At 35.7% G+C, this 12,500-nt stretch overlaps 1 protein-coding gene across 1 annotated transcript in view; it reads left to right on the top strand.

Moving 5' to 3' along the window:
• Positions 1 to 11,627, top strand: part of LOC135216133 (glucose dehydrogenase [FAD, quinone]-like) — a 67,522-nt gene extending 55,895 nt beyond the window's left edge. Inside the window, exons 8-14 of the mRNA XM_064251212.1 lie at positions 2,821 to 2,934; positions 4,881 to 5,037; positions 5,515 to 5,672; positions 8,395 to 8,572; positions 8,839 to 8,912; positions 9,736 to 9,887; positions 10,844 to 11,627. Coding sequence (XP_064107282.1) covers positions 2,821 to 2,934; positions 4,881 to 5,037; positions 5,515 to 5,672; positions 8,395 to 8,572; positions 8,839 to 8,912; positions 9,736 to 9,887; positions 10,844 to 11,162 — 1,152 coding nt within the window. The 3' untranslated portion in view covers positions 11,163 to 11,627. The remainder of the gene's footprint in view (positions 1 to 2,820; positions 2,935 to 4,880; positions 5,038 to 5,514; positions 5,673 to 8,394; positions 8,573 to 8,838; positions 8,913 to 9,735; positions 9,888 to 10,843) is intronic.
• Positions 11,628 to 12,500: the final 873 nt, after the last annotated feature.

Below are 12,500 nucleotides of genomic sequence, written 5' to 3'. Positions count from 1 at the left end.
TTAGATATTAAAGCAGGAGTGAATTTGACTGCGATCTAACATTTGTTTACTTAAGGTTATTTCAACATTCATAAAGATTCTCATGAATGAAAAAAGTTCTCTTACTTCTGGAATGTGATCTCTGTTCTTTTGTGAACTTGTTCCTGTAATTGACACAGTTGATGACCCAGTATTGGCTACCAGAAGTGGCTCTTTTGCCGCTGGTCTTCGCAGTTGATGCCGATGCCATCTCCGACAATTATCGTATAACAATGGTTCCTTACGTGCACGCGATCGTCGCTTGTCTGTCCAATCTCTCCTCTTTATATCTATGATGGACACCTGTTACGAAGAGAGGAACATCATGTTGGAAGACATACATTGGAAAAGGAAGTGCGGGGTAGAATGAAGAAGGGAAGAACAAGAAAGAGATGTGGTGATTGTGTAGGGGGAAGATATGTTATGGAAAGGTATTGATGAGAATGATGTGCAGGACAGAAATTGATGGAGACGAATCATTCATAACGGCGACCCCAATTAAAAATGGGTTAAAGCTGGGAAGAAGAAAAAGAAGAAGAAGAGAACAGAAGCGCCACACCGCTGTACAGACTATACATTATGGGCGCCCGTATTTTGACCGGCTTAGCACGCTTACGGCCGTACAAAGAACGAATGATTTCAGTATCTTACAGGCTGGATTATGTGTGTGTGTATTTCATAAAGGTCTTAACTTTTTTTCATTTTATGTTTCATAGTGTAGTCTAACAAGTATCTCGTAATAGCTGTGGTATTTTCTATTTTATTTTCTATTCCAAAACTGACAGAAATTTTGAAAGATCGAAAAATACCAAGTTGCAGTATCTTTCAATCGCGCAGTATAAATAATTGTTCCTTGAGAACCATCGGATATTGGTCAGGTTTCAGTCACAAAATTATACATACATTAGGCTGGTTCTTTTTTTTCTTTTTTATGAAGGTTCATAACTTTATTATTTTCATCACAGGTTTAATACACATACTCGTAGTCCGGCAGGTCTGGCACGATAGCTGTTGTCTGTATTAAAGGAGGAATTCCTTTGTCTAATCGTTTCAGAACTGAAATAATTCTTCAGAAATCGAGACATCAGAAGTTGCAGCATTTTTTAATCAAGTAATATTATTAATTTTTCATAGAAAATGAAAGTTTAGGGTCATTATTTTCTCTCTTACAAAATACGACATGAGTCTCCATATGAAAGACATTTTTTATCATTTTTTCTTCAAGAAAACATTTCTCAGCTATATTGTTTAAATGGTGCAAAGCTCTGACACTTTTCATCTGAGATGCAAGTTTCACAATTATAATTATCACATAAAAGGGGGAGACCGATTATCTTGTCTTGGGAATCATTATTAACAAAGTCTGTAAAATATTAGTTAATTCCTCCTCTTCCAGGCGGAGTCAATAATTTAACATGTTAATACCTCCTCCTGAAGGTGGAGCTCCATTATCGATAGAAGCTGAGTAAGTCTGGTACGAGGTCACAAGTCAAAGATTTTATGACGGTCTTAAGATTTTAATTGCGATGGTGTTATGGTCCAACTTCCTGTGACTAAGGTTTTGTTGATCAAATTCTGGCTCACACACTAAAGCTCAGTTCTCTCTGTTTTTACGCTACCCTATCTCCTATTATTTCTTATAACTATCATTACTACAGTCCTGTTCCATGTGCATCTTTTAATTTTTTGCTATTTGAGAAATAATTGACAACTCAGTATTGCACACCACAAGAAATCAATCTTTCTTTCTGAGAATATTAATTTTGGGAATCACATCGACTTCCTTTCTTTCCAAGTAAAAGTTATTGTGTTTTTTTCCTTGCCCCTTAATATACCCGTTTAGTCCTCTGAACAAATACTAAGCAAACAGGGAAATTTCAAATAAAAATACATTTTCCGGGAAGCACATTCCCGAGATGCATACTAGTATTGCACCAGCCCCGGTTTCTTTTGCCATACACCTGGGTTAGGTCAGGTTAGGTTCGGTTAATTCAGCTAATATTTCATGGGTAATTTAGGCGTGGGAAACATAATGAGACAATTTTCAGTTACCAATAAAATCTTAACTGGTCCAAATTCAGCGGTGACCTCATTCTCACACTCTGGGGTTTGACGTTGTTAACAGTAAATGGAGTTGCTAACGGGTACTTTTTGCAGCATGGAGTTCAATTTCCCCTTCTTCATCTTCATGTCATCTGTCAGTGCGATATGTCACTTTTCTCTCGTCCTCCTCTGTTTATCCTTCTCATTTGGTCATGTCCCAACCTAAATCCTTTCACTGTCTGTTACGTACGTGTAGGAGAACCATCTTCACGCAACTCATTCTAACATTCCTATTTCGAATTCGGTGTCCCTTTGACGACTAAGTGAAAAAAATAAGAATATAACAAATCTTTCTTCAGAAACTTCCCATAGCAGAATAGTGCTGTAACTGCATCTCAAGCAGTGCACTATAGGATTACTTTACGTTCTTTGAAGCACCCTTTCTGCACCTAGCTGCAACTCCTTCCATTTCTTTTACCGAACCTCCATTCATATTCTCTTTCTTCCATATTACTTTCCAGTAACTGCAAACAACGGGTTCATAGTTCAAGAGCGATGTTTTCCTAATGTTAATTAAACCTTTAAAATTTTCTTACCCACAATTCCCCTTTCAGCATTAAATTACCTCATAGGTCCCAGCTCTTGAAGCTTGGCCTAGATTTTATATTCCTTCCGTCTAACGAAAGTGGAAACCATTTACCTTCATGAACATAAAAATTGTTTATATGTTTATATGAAGCCTATTATGATTTTTTTCAGGTATCAACAGCAATTGCAAGCAAAGAGATCATCCTGTCAGCGGGAGCCTTGGCTTCGCCTAAACTCCTCATGTTGTCCGGTCTGGGACCGAAGGATCATTTGCATCAGCACGGGGTGAGTGCTGGAAATTGGAATGGTCTCTTCCTTTTCCTTTTCCAGAAGCAACCTTGAAAAATGTCTTTGGTGACTCATAATTTCCTTTTACGCTGGAAAACTAATTTTTCCCTCTGTTTCTATGTATACACACACACACACACACACACACACACACACACACACACACATATATATATATATATATATATATATATATATATATATATATATAGATAGATAGATAGATAGATAGATAGATAGATATACGATACAACAGAAAGACAGCAGGAAAATAATAATAAAAAAATTAAACAGACTAGGGAGAGGCAACATAGAATGTGCTCATAAAAACCTTCTTCTGCCATGTATTTTTCACTATTAAAAGGGCGCTAAATATTTAATTGTTATAATCAATATAGCTGGTTCCATCTTACTCGCCTGAACTGTGATATTACAACAGATTCAGTTATTCAGTTTTGTACAAATTACCTAGCGAATTAAGGAGCAAGAAATCTTTAAATTACGTCTTTCGGTAAAATTTCGCCCGAAATATCTTCTCTCCTGGCATTTTCGGGAAATATGTCTTATTTTCCAACGTTGAAAGTTTGGATTGGACTTGTAACAGCTCCCAAAAAATTGATAAGTAAGTAGAGGCCTGAACGTTACCTTTTCAAAGGTAAGGAACCTTGTATATCAAAGTACGCATGCCATTCCTAACTGCGTCTCTCTCTCTCTCTCTCTCTCTCTCTCTCTCTCTCTCTCTCTCTGTATTAAAACCGAAATTTGAATGGAAGTAATGATATATCCAGGTTGTACTATACTAGATACTTATAACCGCATTTAATAGTTCGACTGTCCATCTTTCTTTCAAAGTATTTGCGCTATTTGATTCATCACAATTCACAATAAAAAAACCTTCTTTTATTAGGTTTGCAAGCATATATATATATATATATATATATATATATATATATAGTATATATATGATATGTATATATATATATGTATATATATACATATACAAATATATATATATATATATATATATATATATACTATATATATATATATATTATATATATATATATATATATATGTGTGTGTGTGTGTGTGTGTGAGTGTGTGTATGTGTGTGTGCGTATATGTATGCATATATATGCATACAATTATACATACATACATTAGATATACATTTATATATATATATGTATATATATATATATATATATAATATATATATATATATATATATATATATATATGTCATATCACTTTTCCGTGATTCATATACATATATCGAGCTACAATGTCCTTTAATATCTAATTCGCTATACCTCGGAATTAATATATTTTCATATATGCTTAACCGAAGGGGAATTTTTTCTCGATAATAGACTTGCCTGGATCGGGGCGCGAACCCAGGTAAAAGCTTCACTGACGTTCCTGGATTTGAAAGGATCTTGGGTTCGCGCCCCGATCCAGGCAAGTCTATTATCGAGAAAAAATTCCCCTTCGGTTAAGCATATATGAAAATATATTAATTCCGAGGTAAAGCGAATTAGATATTAAAGGACATTGTAGCTCGATATATATATATATATATATATATATATATATATATATATATATATATATATATATAAATAAAGGTTTTTTGCCACGAAGGAAAAAATGAAAAAGTGAGATAGCCAAGTACTTTCGGTCCTGTTCGGACCCTTTGCTGAGGCAAACGAGTTTGCCTCAGTAAAGGGTCCGAACAGGACCGAAAGTACTTGGCTATCTCGCTTTTTCATTTTTTTTCCTTCGTGGCAAAAAACCTTTATTTATACATAGCATCACGTTTTATATACTTCGTGATCAAGTTATTCATATATATATATATATATATATATATATATATATATATATATATATATATATATATATATATATATATATTTACTTACGCCTTTTTTTCTCGACAGGTGGACGTCTTGGTTGACTTGCCCGGGGTAGGTCAGAATCTCCAAGACCATACTTGTCTGTACGGACTGACGTGGACCCTGAAGCCGGGAGTTCCAAACGAGATCCGGAACGTAGCAAATTTCAATGTCGTGAGTCAGTACATCCACCACAGGAGAGGTCAGCTTTCGTTCCTTGGTTGTTTTGAATCTTCCATTTCATTTGCCAGCACTGAGTTCATATTTCTTTCTTTCTCTCGCTATATAGGAGAATTCTCCCTCATCTCAATTTGACCACTCATTCATTAGGTAATAAATGCCTATAATCACCCTAGTAGCCTTAACTCCTGACTAATAATAATAAGAGTACTTGTGGCTCAAATGTCTGGCATAGAGTTCAGATTCATTCTTTTTAATTTTGTTACTTTAGCGTTTTAATCCAGAAGACAATCGTCACTAATAAACGCAATGTTCCTCTTAGAACATCATATATACTCTCGCGATAGAGAGTTTTTCCCAAATAAACGCTATATTAGAATAAACAATTACCACTGTTTAACCCCGGTAACTGAAACAAATATAAAGCCTTCAGCATTCTGATTTTTTTTTTTTTTTTTTTTTTTTTGTTTTTTTTTTTTTGCTGACCTCTGCCAAGCAGGAATTTACACAACGCCCCTGGGAGAGTACGGACACGCCTGGGAGAGCTTATCAAGTGGCGGAGATCCTTCCTGGCCAGACGTTCAGCTGTACATGGTATCCGCTGGCTTGGCTCAAGAAGGGATTCTCGCATCTGCTGCCTTAGGGATTGATCCTAAAGTAAGTCGACTTTTGCTGTCATTAGCAAAATGTAATCTGTGAAGTAAGGAAGCATTTTCGAGATGGATGTTCCTTTGCAATTAAATGAAGTCTCAGAACTAACTGGTAAACACAATGTTAGGTAAGGCAATTTGTATTCGTTCAAGGACATTTCTTAGGTTAGATAGAGTCTTTTTTTTATACAATTGAATATATGCACTCAATTAGCTGTCGTCTGCTACAAAAACACACATAATAAGGCAACCTGTTGTTCTGATAACTTAACATGATTCTGAACAAAATATAAACCAAGCAAGCTATATGTTTTATTACAAAGAAGACAGTAGTTCATCTGATGGCATGTCTAAAATGAGCCTAATTCCACTTCTCACTTACCAAAAACCATGTCATGTATCTAGGGAAACACTATATGTTCGAGAGTTCACTTGAACATGCAATAATAAATTTATTTTATCCTCAAGTGGGCCCTCTTCAATATCACTTTATTTAGATTACAATATCGTCACATACTTTGTATGTGATGATAGTGTAATCTTTTACATCTTCCTGAGCCTTACGCTTTAAACTATCAATAGAATCTTACTGTAACCTTTTATGTAGGAAGTGTCCTTAACATGTTGCCATACAGTTGATTGGTGACAAAAATGCAAATATTCGCGCACATGCACATTCAGAGATGTGGTGAAACAAATAAAGTACATGGGTTTCAATTTTTTTTTATCATATTATAATGTAGTTTGCTGCTTTCAGAACTTCTGAAAAAGTTGAAAGAGAGAGAGAGAGAGAGAGAGAGAGAGAGAGAGAGAGAGAGAGAGAGAGAAAATTGTTCTTTGTTCTTCTGGAGGGAGGAGGCTGTTTGGGCTTTATTACTCAATATATGTTTATCTCTCCTGCTCCTGAGAATAATTACGGCCCTGAGCCAAGAGGGATGTCGAAAACATCCTAACCACATTTAGTTTCTTATTATTTTATACATGTACCGTATACAGTATTTTATTCGGCAATGCAAATGAATGGTAATGAGCAGAAAAAAAAGAAACCTTTAATACGATGAGGTCTTAATTTAACGCATTGCCGAGAACGCAACAGCTTTCATATACCTTGACTCTCTATGAGTACAGGCATCTCCTTTTTTGCGACAGATGAACCAGAACCAACTCCTTTGTATATCTTTACAAAAAATAAGCTTGAGTACATCTAAATGTATCTAAATTCATTAAAGGTATAACAAACAATTCGGAAAACTCATAATCGTGATGTTAAGAAGAATGAAGTTCACTGCTTTGCAAAAGCCCAGAACTCTTAGGAAAGGAGAAAAATGTACGGGAAGACAATTCTTTAACTCAATGGGGAATTAATGACTCAAGTTTTTGAGTTGTATGAGACTGCTAAATCCTAAGTCTGACCTCCAATAAGCCGTGGAGTGTTAAGAAGAATGAAGTTCACTGCTTTGCAAAAGCCCAGAACTCTTAGGAAAGGAGAAAAATGTCCGGGAAGACAATTCTTTAACTCAATGGGGAATTAATGAATCAAGTTTTTGAGTTGTATGAGACTGCTAAATCCTAAGTCTGACCTCCAATAATTATGAAATCATAGATATCTGTGGTGCGATTTTTCGAAATGAATGTTACCTTCTTCTAAAGGTTCTGAAGATACAGATTTCACAGACTAGTGGAAATCTTGATAACTGTCATATTAGGAGATCGTTATCTTGCACTGATACTGACTAAATCATTTCTGAAATTCAGGTTGCCAGATCTGTCAAGCGCCATGAAATGGGGCCCTTTTAGCCATTCAGCGCATAAGACTGTTGAGTAGTTTGACAGATTCGGTAACCCCGAATTCGATTCCCTGCTCTGCCAACGTGGAATCAAAGGAATTTGTTTCTGGTGATTAGAAATTCATTTCTCAATATAATGTGGTTCGGATCCCACAATAAGCTGCAGGTCCCATTGCTAGGTAACCAGTTGGTTCCTAGCCACGTAAAAATATCTAATCCTTCGGGGTAGCCCTAGGAGAGCTGTTAATCAGCTCAGTGGTCTGGTTAAACTAAGATATACTTAAATTTTGACAGCAAGACAAAGGGATCCAAACATAAAGGGGATGAAGGACAGGGATCTATCTAGAGGGGGAACTGGGATTAACAATACAGTTGCACTAAGAAGTAAAAGTTAAATGTGATGGACAGCAAGAGAGATGAAATAAAGCTGGAACTGAGATTAAGTAAAAGGCTAAAAACCTTGTGCAGCTTAGGGCCAAATGGATTCTGCAAACAACCTTAAGTCATGTTTTACAGTTCACCAATTGATATAAAAATTGTTTCATAATTACACAGGTAATATTTGTCCGACTCTTCAGTATTGTTCTTTCCAATTGTATGTTTCACAGGAAACCGCATTATTTAGCGAGTCTGCACATTTTAAACAAGTATCATTCGGTAATTCCTTATAAAGGGTTAGCAAGAAGTCAACATTTTTGGCCGCATTTTCTTGGCTACTATTCCCCTGGTTAGAGCTGCTCTCTTTCCTGTTACTTTGGCGTAAACTTTTAATGAACCCCTTTTTTTTATCAGATTTTGCCACTATCAATAACGTAAAGAACTAGGAAAGCCATCCTTGTGCATCTTTTCCCTAGGTATAAAACATCTCTTTATAATCAGCTCAGAAAATGTCAGCCTCTAATATTGTCCAGAAATCCTCAATATTTCAGTTTCTCTCTACAGAAATATTTGGGTTATTACGGTCCTATCACTGGTCGACAAAGCATGACTATAATGCCCTACCTCCTGAGACCTAAAAGTCGCGGAACCATTCACTTGAGGTCAAAGGACCCGTTTGACCTTCCTGTCATTGATCCAAAATACTTCTCCAGCCCAGAGGACATCGACACTCTTATTAGAGGTCAGTTCTTAGCCGCATGCGTTCTTATTTTTTATTACTGGAAAAATAGATATTACATAGTGCTTAAAATTTTCTGTTACATAGTATCATTGATTTTCTGGCATTTCATGGGGAAAAAAAAGTAGATTGACTTTGCCATTTTGTAGGCTTTACTCAGATAAATATAAGACTAACTACTTAGGTTCAGTAGTATTTCTTTAGAACTGACGATAAGCGAAATATTATTAAAAAGTCTCTGGCTTTCATTTACTATTTTTTTTTTTTAGGTATCGAAATGGCTATTAAAATTGGCAAGAGTCCTCCATTCAGCAAGCATTTAGGGGCAAAACTATATACAGAGGTAAGATTCATTGATCATTGTTATTACAGTATTGTATGCGCAGAATGCACCGAAACGTATCTCGAAAGCGTTTTTCCCCCATTCTATCTTTGTAAAACTTCGTACATACTGAAATAAGTGACCATCCCTTCTCAGTCTCTCCTGTATTTGCCTCTGCATAAGCAATCCAAAGTCTTTGGTACTGATCAGCTCCGGCTTCTGTAAAAGCGACCTTGGAAGTATTCTGGTTCCATTCAATTGAAATTATTCTTCTTCCAGGTAGCACAAGTGAATCTATTACTGAAGATTTATAGCGACATGACATGACGCAGTGTGAAGTAGAATTTATAGAATCACAAACAAAAACCAAATAGAAAAGGGTGCACATATACAACACGCCTGCTCTTTCTCATGTTGTTCTAATTGTTTTATTATTATTATTTGCTGGAAGAACACTTTCATTAATACAGGTTCAATTAAAATTTCAGCCGCGTTTATTTTGTATAGAAGTTTCTCTTTTCTTCTTATTACTGACTTTTTTTTCTGTACTCAAGTTCGTTATTAAAACGCTAAGGGGATTCATGTCAAAAACGTGGTATTTGTCAAACTGAATATATTATACGAAAATGCAGTATAATATATTCAATTTAACAAATACCACGTTTTTTACACGAATTCCCTTAGCGCTTTAATGGCCAACTTGAGTACAGAAGAAAAGTCAGTAATAAGAATAGAGAAAATTCTATACAAAATAAACGCGACTGATAAAGCCATCATTTTCAATAAAATACTATTATCATTATTATTATAATTATTATCATTATTATTATTATATTCTGGACAGCCACTTGAAGGCTGCAAGGAGCATCGATTTGGATCGAAGCCATATTGGGCCTGCTTCATTCTGAACATGGCGTCAACCTTCTACCATTTTGCTGGTTCGTGCAAGATGGGCCCAGCATCTGATCCATATGGAGTCGTAGATCAGTTTCTTAGGTAAGTTCAGTTGCTTCTTGGAAACTTAATATGGTGACATTTCATGATATAAATGGAGTTGTAATAAGAGATCACAAAAACACGTGATTTTGTTCATTAGCTGAGGCAACTGGGGAAGTTCAAAATGAAACGACAGTGTGCCAAGTACTTTCGTGTATTTTCAACACATCCTTGTTCCCCGAAGATGTGCAAAAACTGCACAAAAGTACTGGGCTCTCTGTCGTTGCATTTGGAATTTCCCCAGTAGTTTCAGCTAATAAATGGAGTTATGATTTTACACAAATGACCAATAAGTCTAAACAAGAGTGTTTTTGCTAATTCACGGTAGTTTTGCAAATACATGTCATAATATCAACCCAAAATGTATTGACTAGTCGAAAATTAATGTATACTAGTTTTTGCCGTGTTAACCTCAATGGTAGTTGCCAGAGGCCGAATCAGGCATTTATCCTCAGCTGGATCATCAACGAGATATCAACTTACAGATTACTTAAACAAGAAAGGAGGTTCAGATAATTTTCCCTTTTCAGAGTATTAAGCTGGATAATATCAACTCCAAGTGCATCCCCCTGACAATTCCAATAATTAGAAATTACGAAAAACTAGAGTTTCAAACTATCGTAGTACTCCTCCTCGTGATTTTAATAATACAACTTCACCAGAAACGTTTCATTTGGGAAATAATGTGTAAATTACACAGATTTTGCAATGAGCATGATTAAATGTCATACACACTTATTCAAAGCCAATCGATGCCACATTCAGAAAAAGAAGTATATAGTTTTACCTAACAGTCTCCTTATTTGTGGTTACTTGTTTTTAAGACGAAAGTCAGCATGAGACTTAGAAATACTCCCACTGATTACAGATATCACGAAATTGCGGTTCATAATCAAAGCGTTTTATTCTTCTTCTTCTTCTTCCTCTTATTCTTCTTCTTCTTCTTCTTCTTCCAGGGTACGAGGAGTATCTGGTCTTCGGGTTGTCGACGCGTCGGTCATGCCAGTTGTAGTTTCAGCCAATCCCATGGCTGCCATCATCATGATAGCCGAGAGGGCGTCTGATTTCATTCGAAGGACCTGGAATCGGGTTAAATCTACTGACAGAATAATTTCGGGAATACTTGAAAATTATCGTGCCACTCTTGAAACAGAATGTACACTCGACAAGCCACTTCTTGGAAATGAGTCTGGAGGACGGTCGAGACAAATTGACTTCTTGCAGTTCAGGAGACAACGGCAAAAGAGGTCATTCTTTCTTCTTCCTCAGTCTTGAGGGAAGTACGGCGAGCCATTAGAGCATAATTAGAGGCGAGCAGGTAAAGAGAGAGAGTTCTAAGATGGCTTTTCGTTCGGGTCGTCGTGAGAATTTTTGTGATTGACCTTATTCGAAATATTATCAAACCGAGTTGAATCGTGTCAACAACGGCAGCCAAAAGACTTTTCTTGTTATTATAAAGTTTCTCGATTCATATTTCCTATTTAAAATGGTTTTCGAAAAAGGTTTTTGAAATTCAGTTACGTTTGATGATGAACAGTGGTTTCTGCATGGGAATCTAATGCAGATCCATTGTAATAATTTATGAAATTAAAATTAATGTTTGACTTGAATACCTTGTGAAGGATTCACAAATGACATACTGATGGCTCCGAGATGTGCTTCTATATAGTTGTTAATTGTTTGTGCTGTATATATGTCAAAAACTCGTTTATAATAATATATTTCAACCTCAGGTTAAAAGGTCTTTTTGTTTCATGAATAATTATTCTACGAAAATAAGTGAAGTGTTGTTAGCCTAGTGCATTGGTGAAAATATATCAACATTTATTTGGTCGTATTTATGTATATATATATATATATATATATATATATATATATATATAATATATATTATATATATATATATATATATATATATATATAATATATATATATATATATATATATATATATCTAATAAAAGGAGCCCATAAAAACACCAAAATGTAAGAGAGAAAAGTACTATATTTCAGAGACTGCTGTCTCTCTCTTCAGGTATATGAATGAGAAAAGTTTACAGAAAAGGTGGTATTATACCAAGAGATTCGTCCACAAGTAAGCCAATTTAGGTCACCCCCGCTGATAATCTTCCTTTAATCTTCTTAAGCGTTGGTTGAATGAACACTGCGTCGACGATGTCCGATGTCCAATTCCCTTTTGAGATGTTCATTACCTGCTTCTCTTTTATTAAGGCCGATTCCATCATTTGACTCTTGTACCGGCAGTTGCTGCTATAAATTACACGTGACATATTCCAGTTTATTCTATGGTTATGTTCATTTATATGATTGAAAATAGCCGAGTTCTGTTGTCCATACCTAACTGACCGTTTGTGTTGTATTAATCTCTGGGGAAGTGATTTACCTGTAAATCCGATGTAAGATTGGTCACAGTCCTGGCATGGGATCTCATATACCCCAGAGTCTTTGGGCGATGTCTTTTGTTGGACGTTAAATCAGGGATTTGGCTAAGGTATTTCTGGGTAGGTAAATGCAAAGGGTTGGGATTTCCCAAAGGGGTAGTGAAGTTTACTCTCTTAATCGTCTCCAGGTGGGGAATTTTTATTTTATTGTT

Source organism: Macrobrachium nipponense, chromosome 6 (genome assembly GCF_015104395.2).
Source record: "Macrobrachium nipponense isolate FS-2020 chromosome 6, ASM1510439v2, whole genome shotgun sequence".
Taxonomy (NCBI): domain Eukaryota; kingdom Metazoa; phylum Arthropoda; class Malacostraca; order Decapoda; family Palaemonidae; genus Macrobrachium; species Macrobrachium nipponense.
Note: the sequence above shows the minus strand (reverse complement) of the source record. Positions and strands in the feature narration are given on the sequence as shown.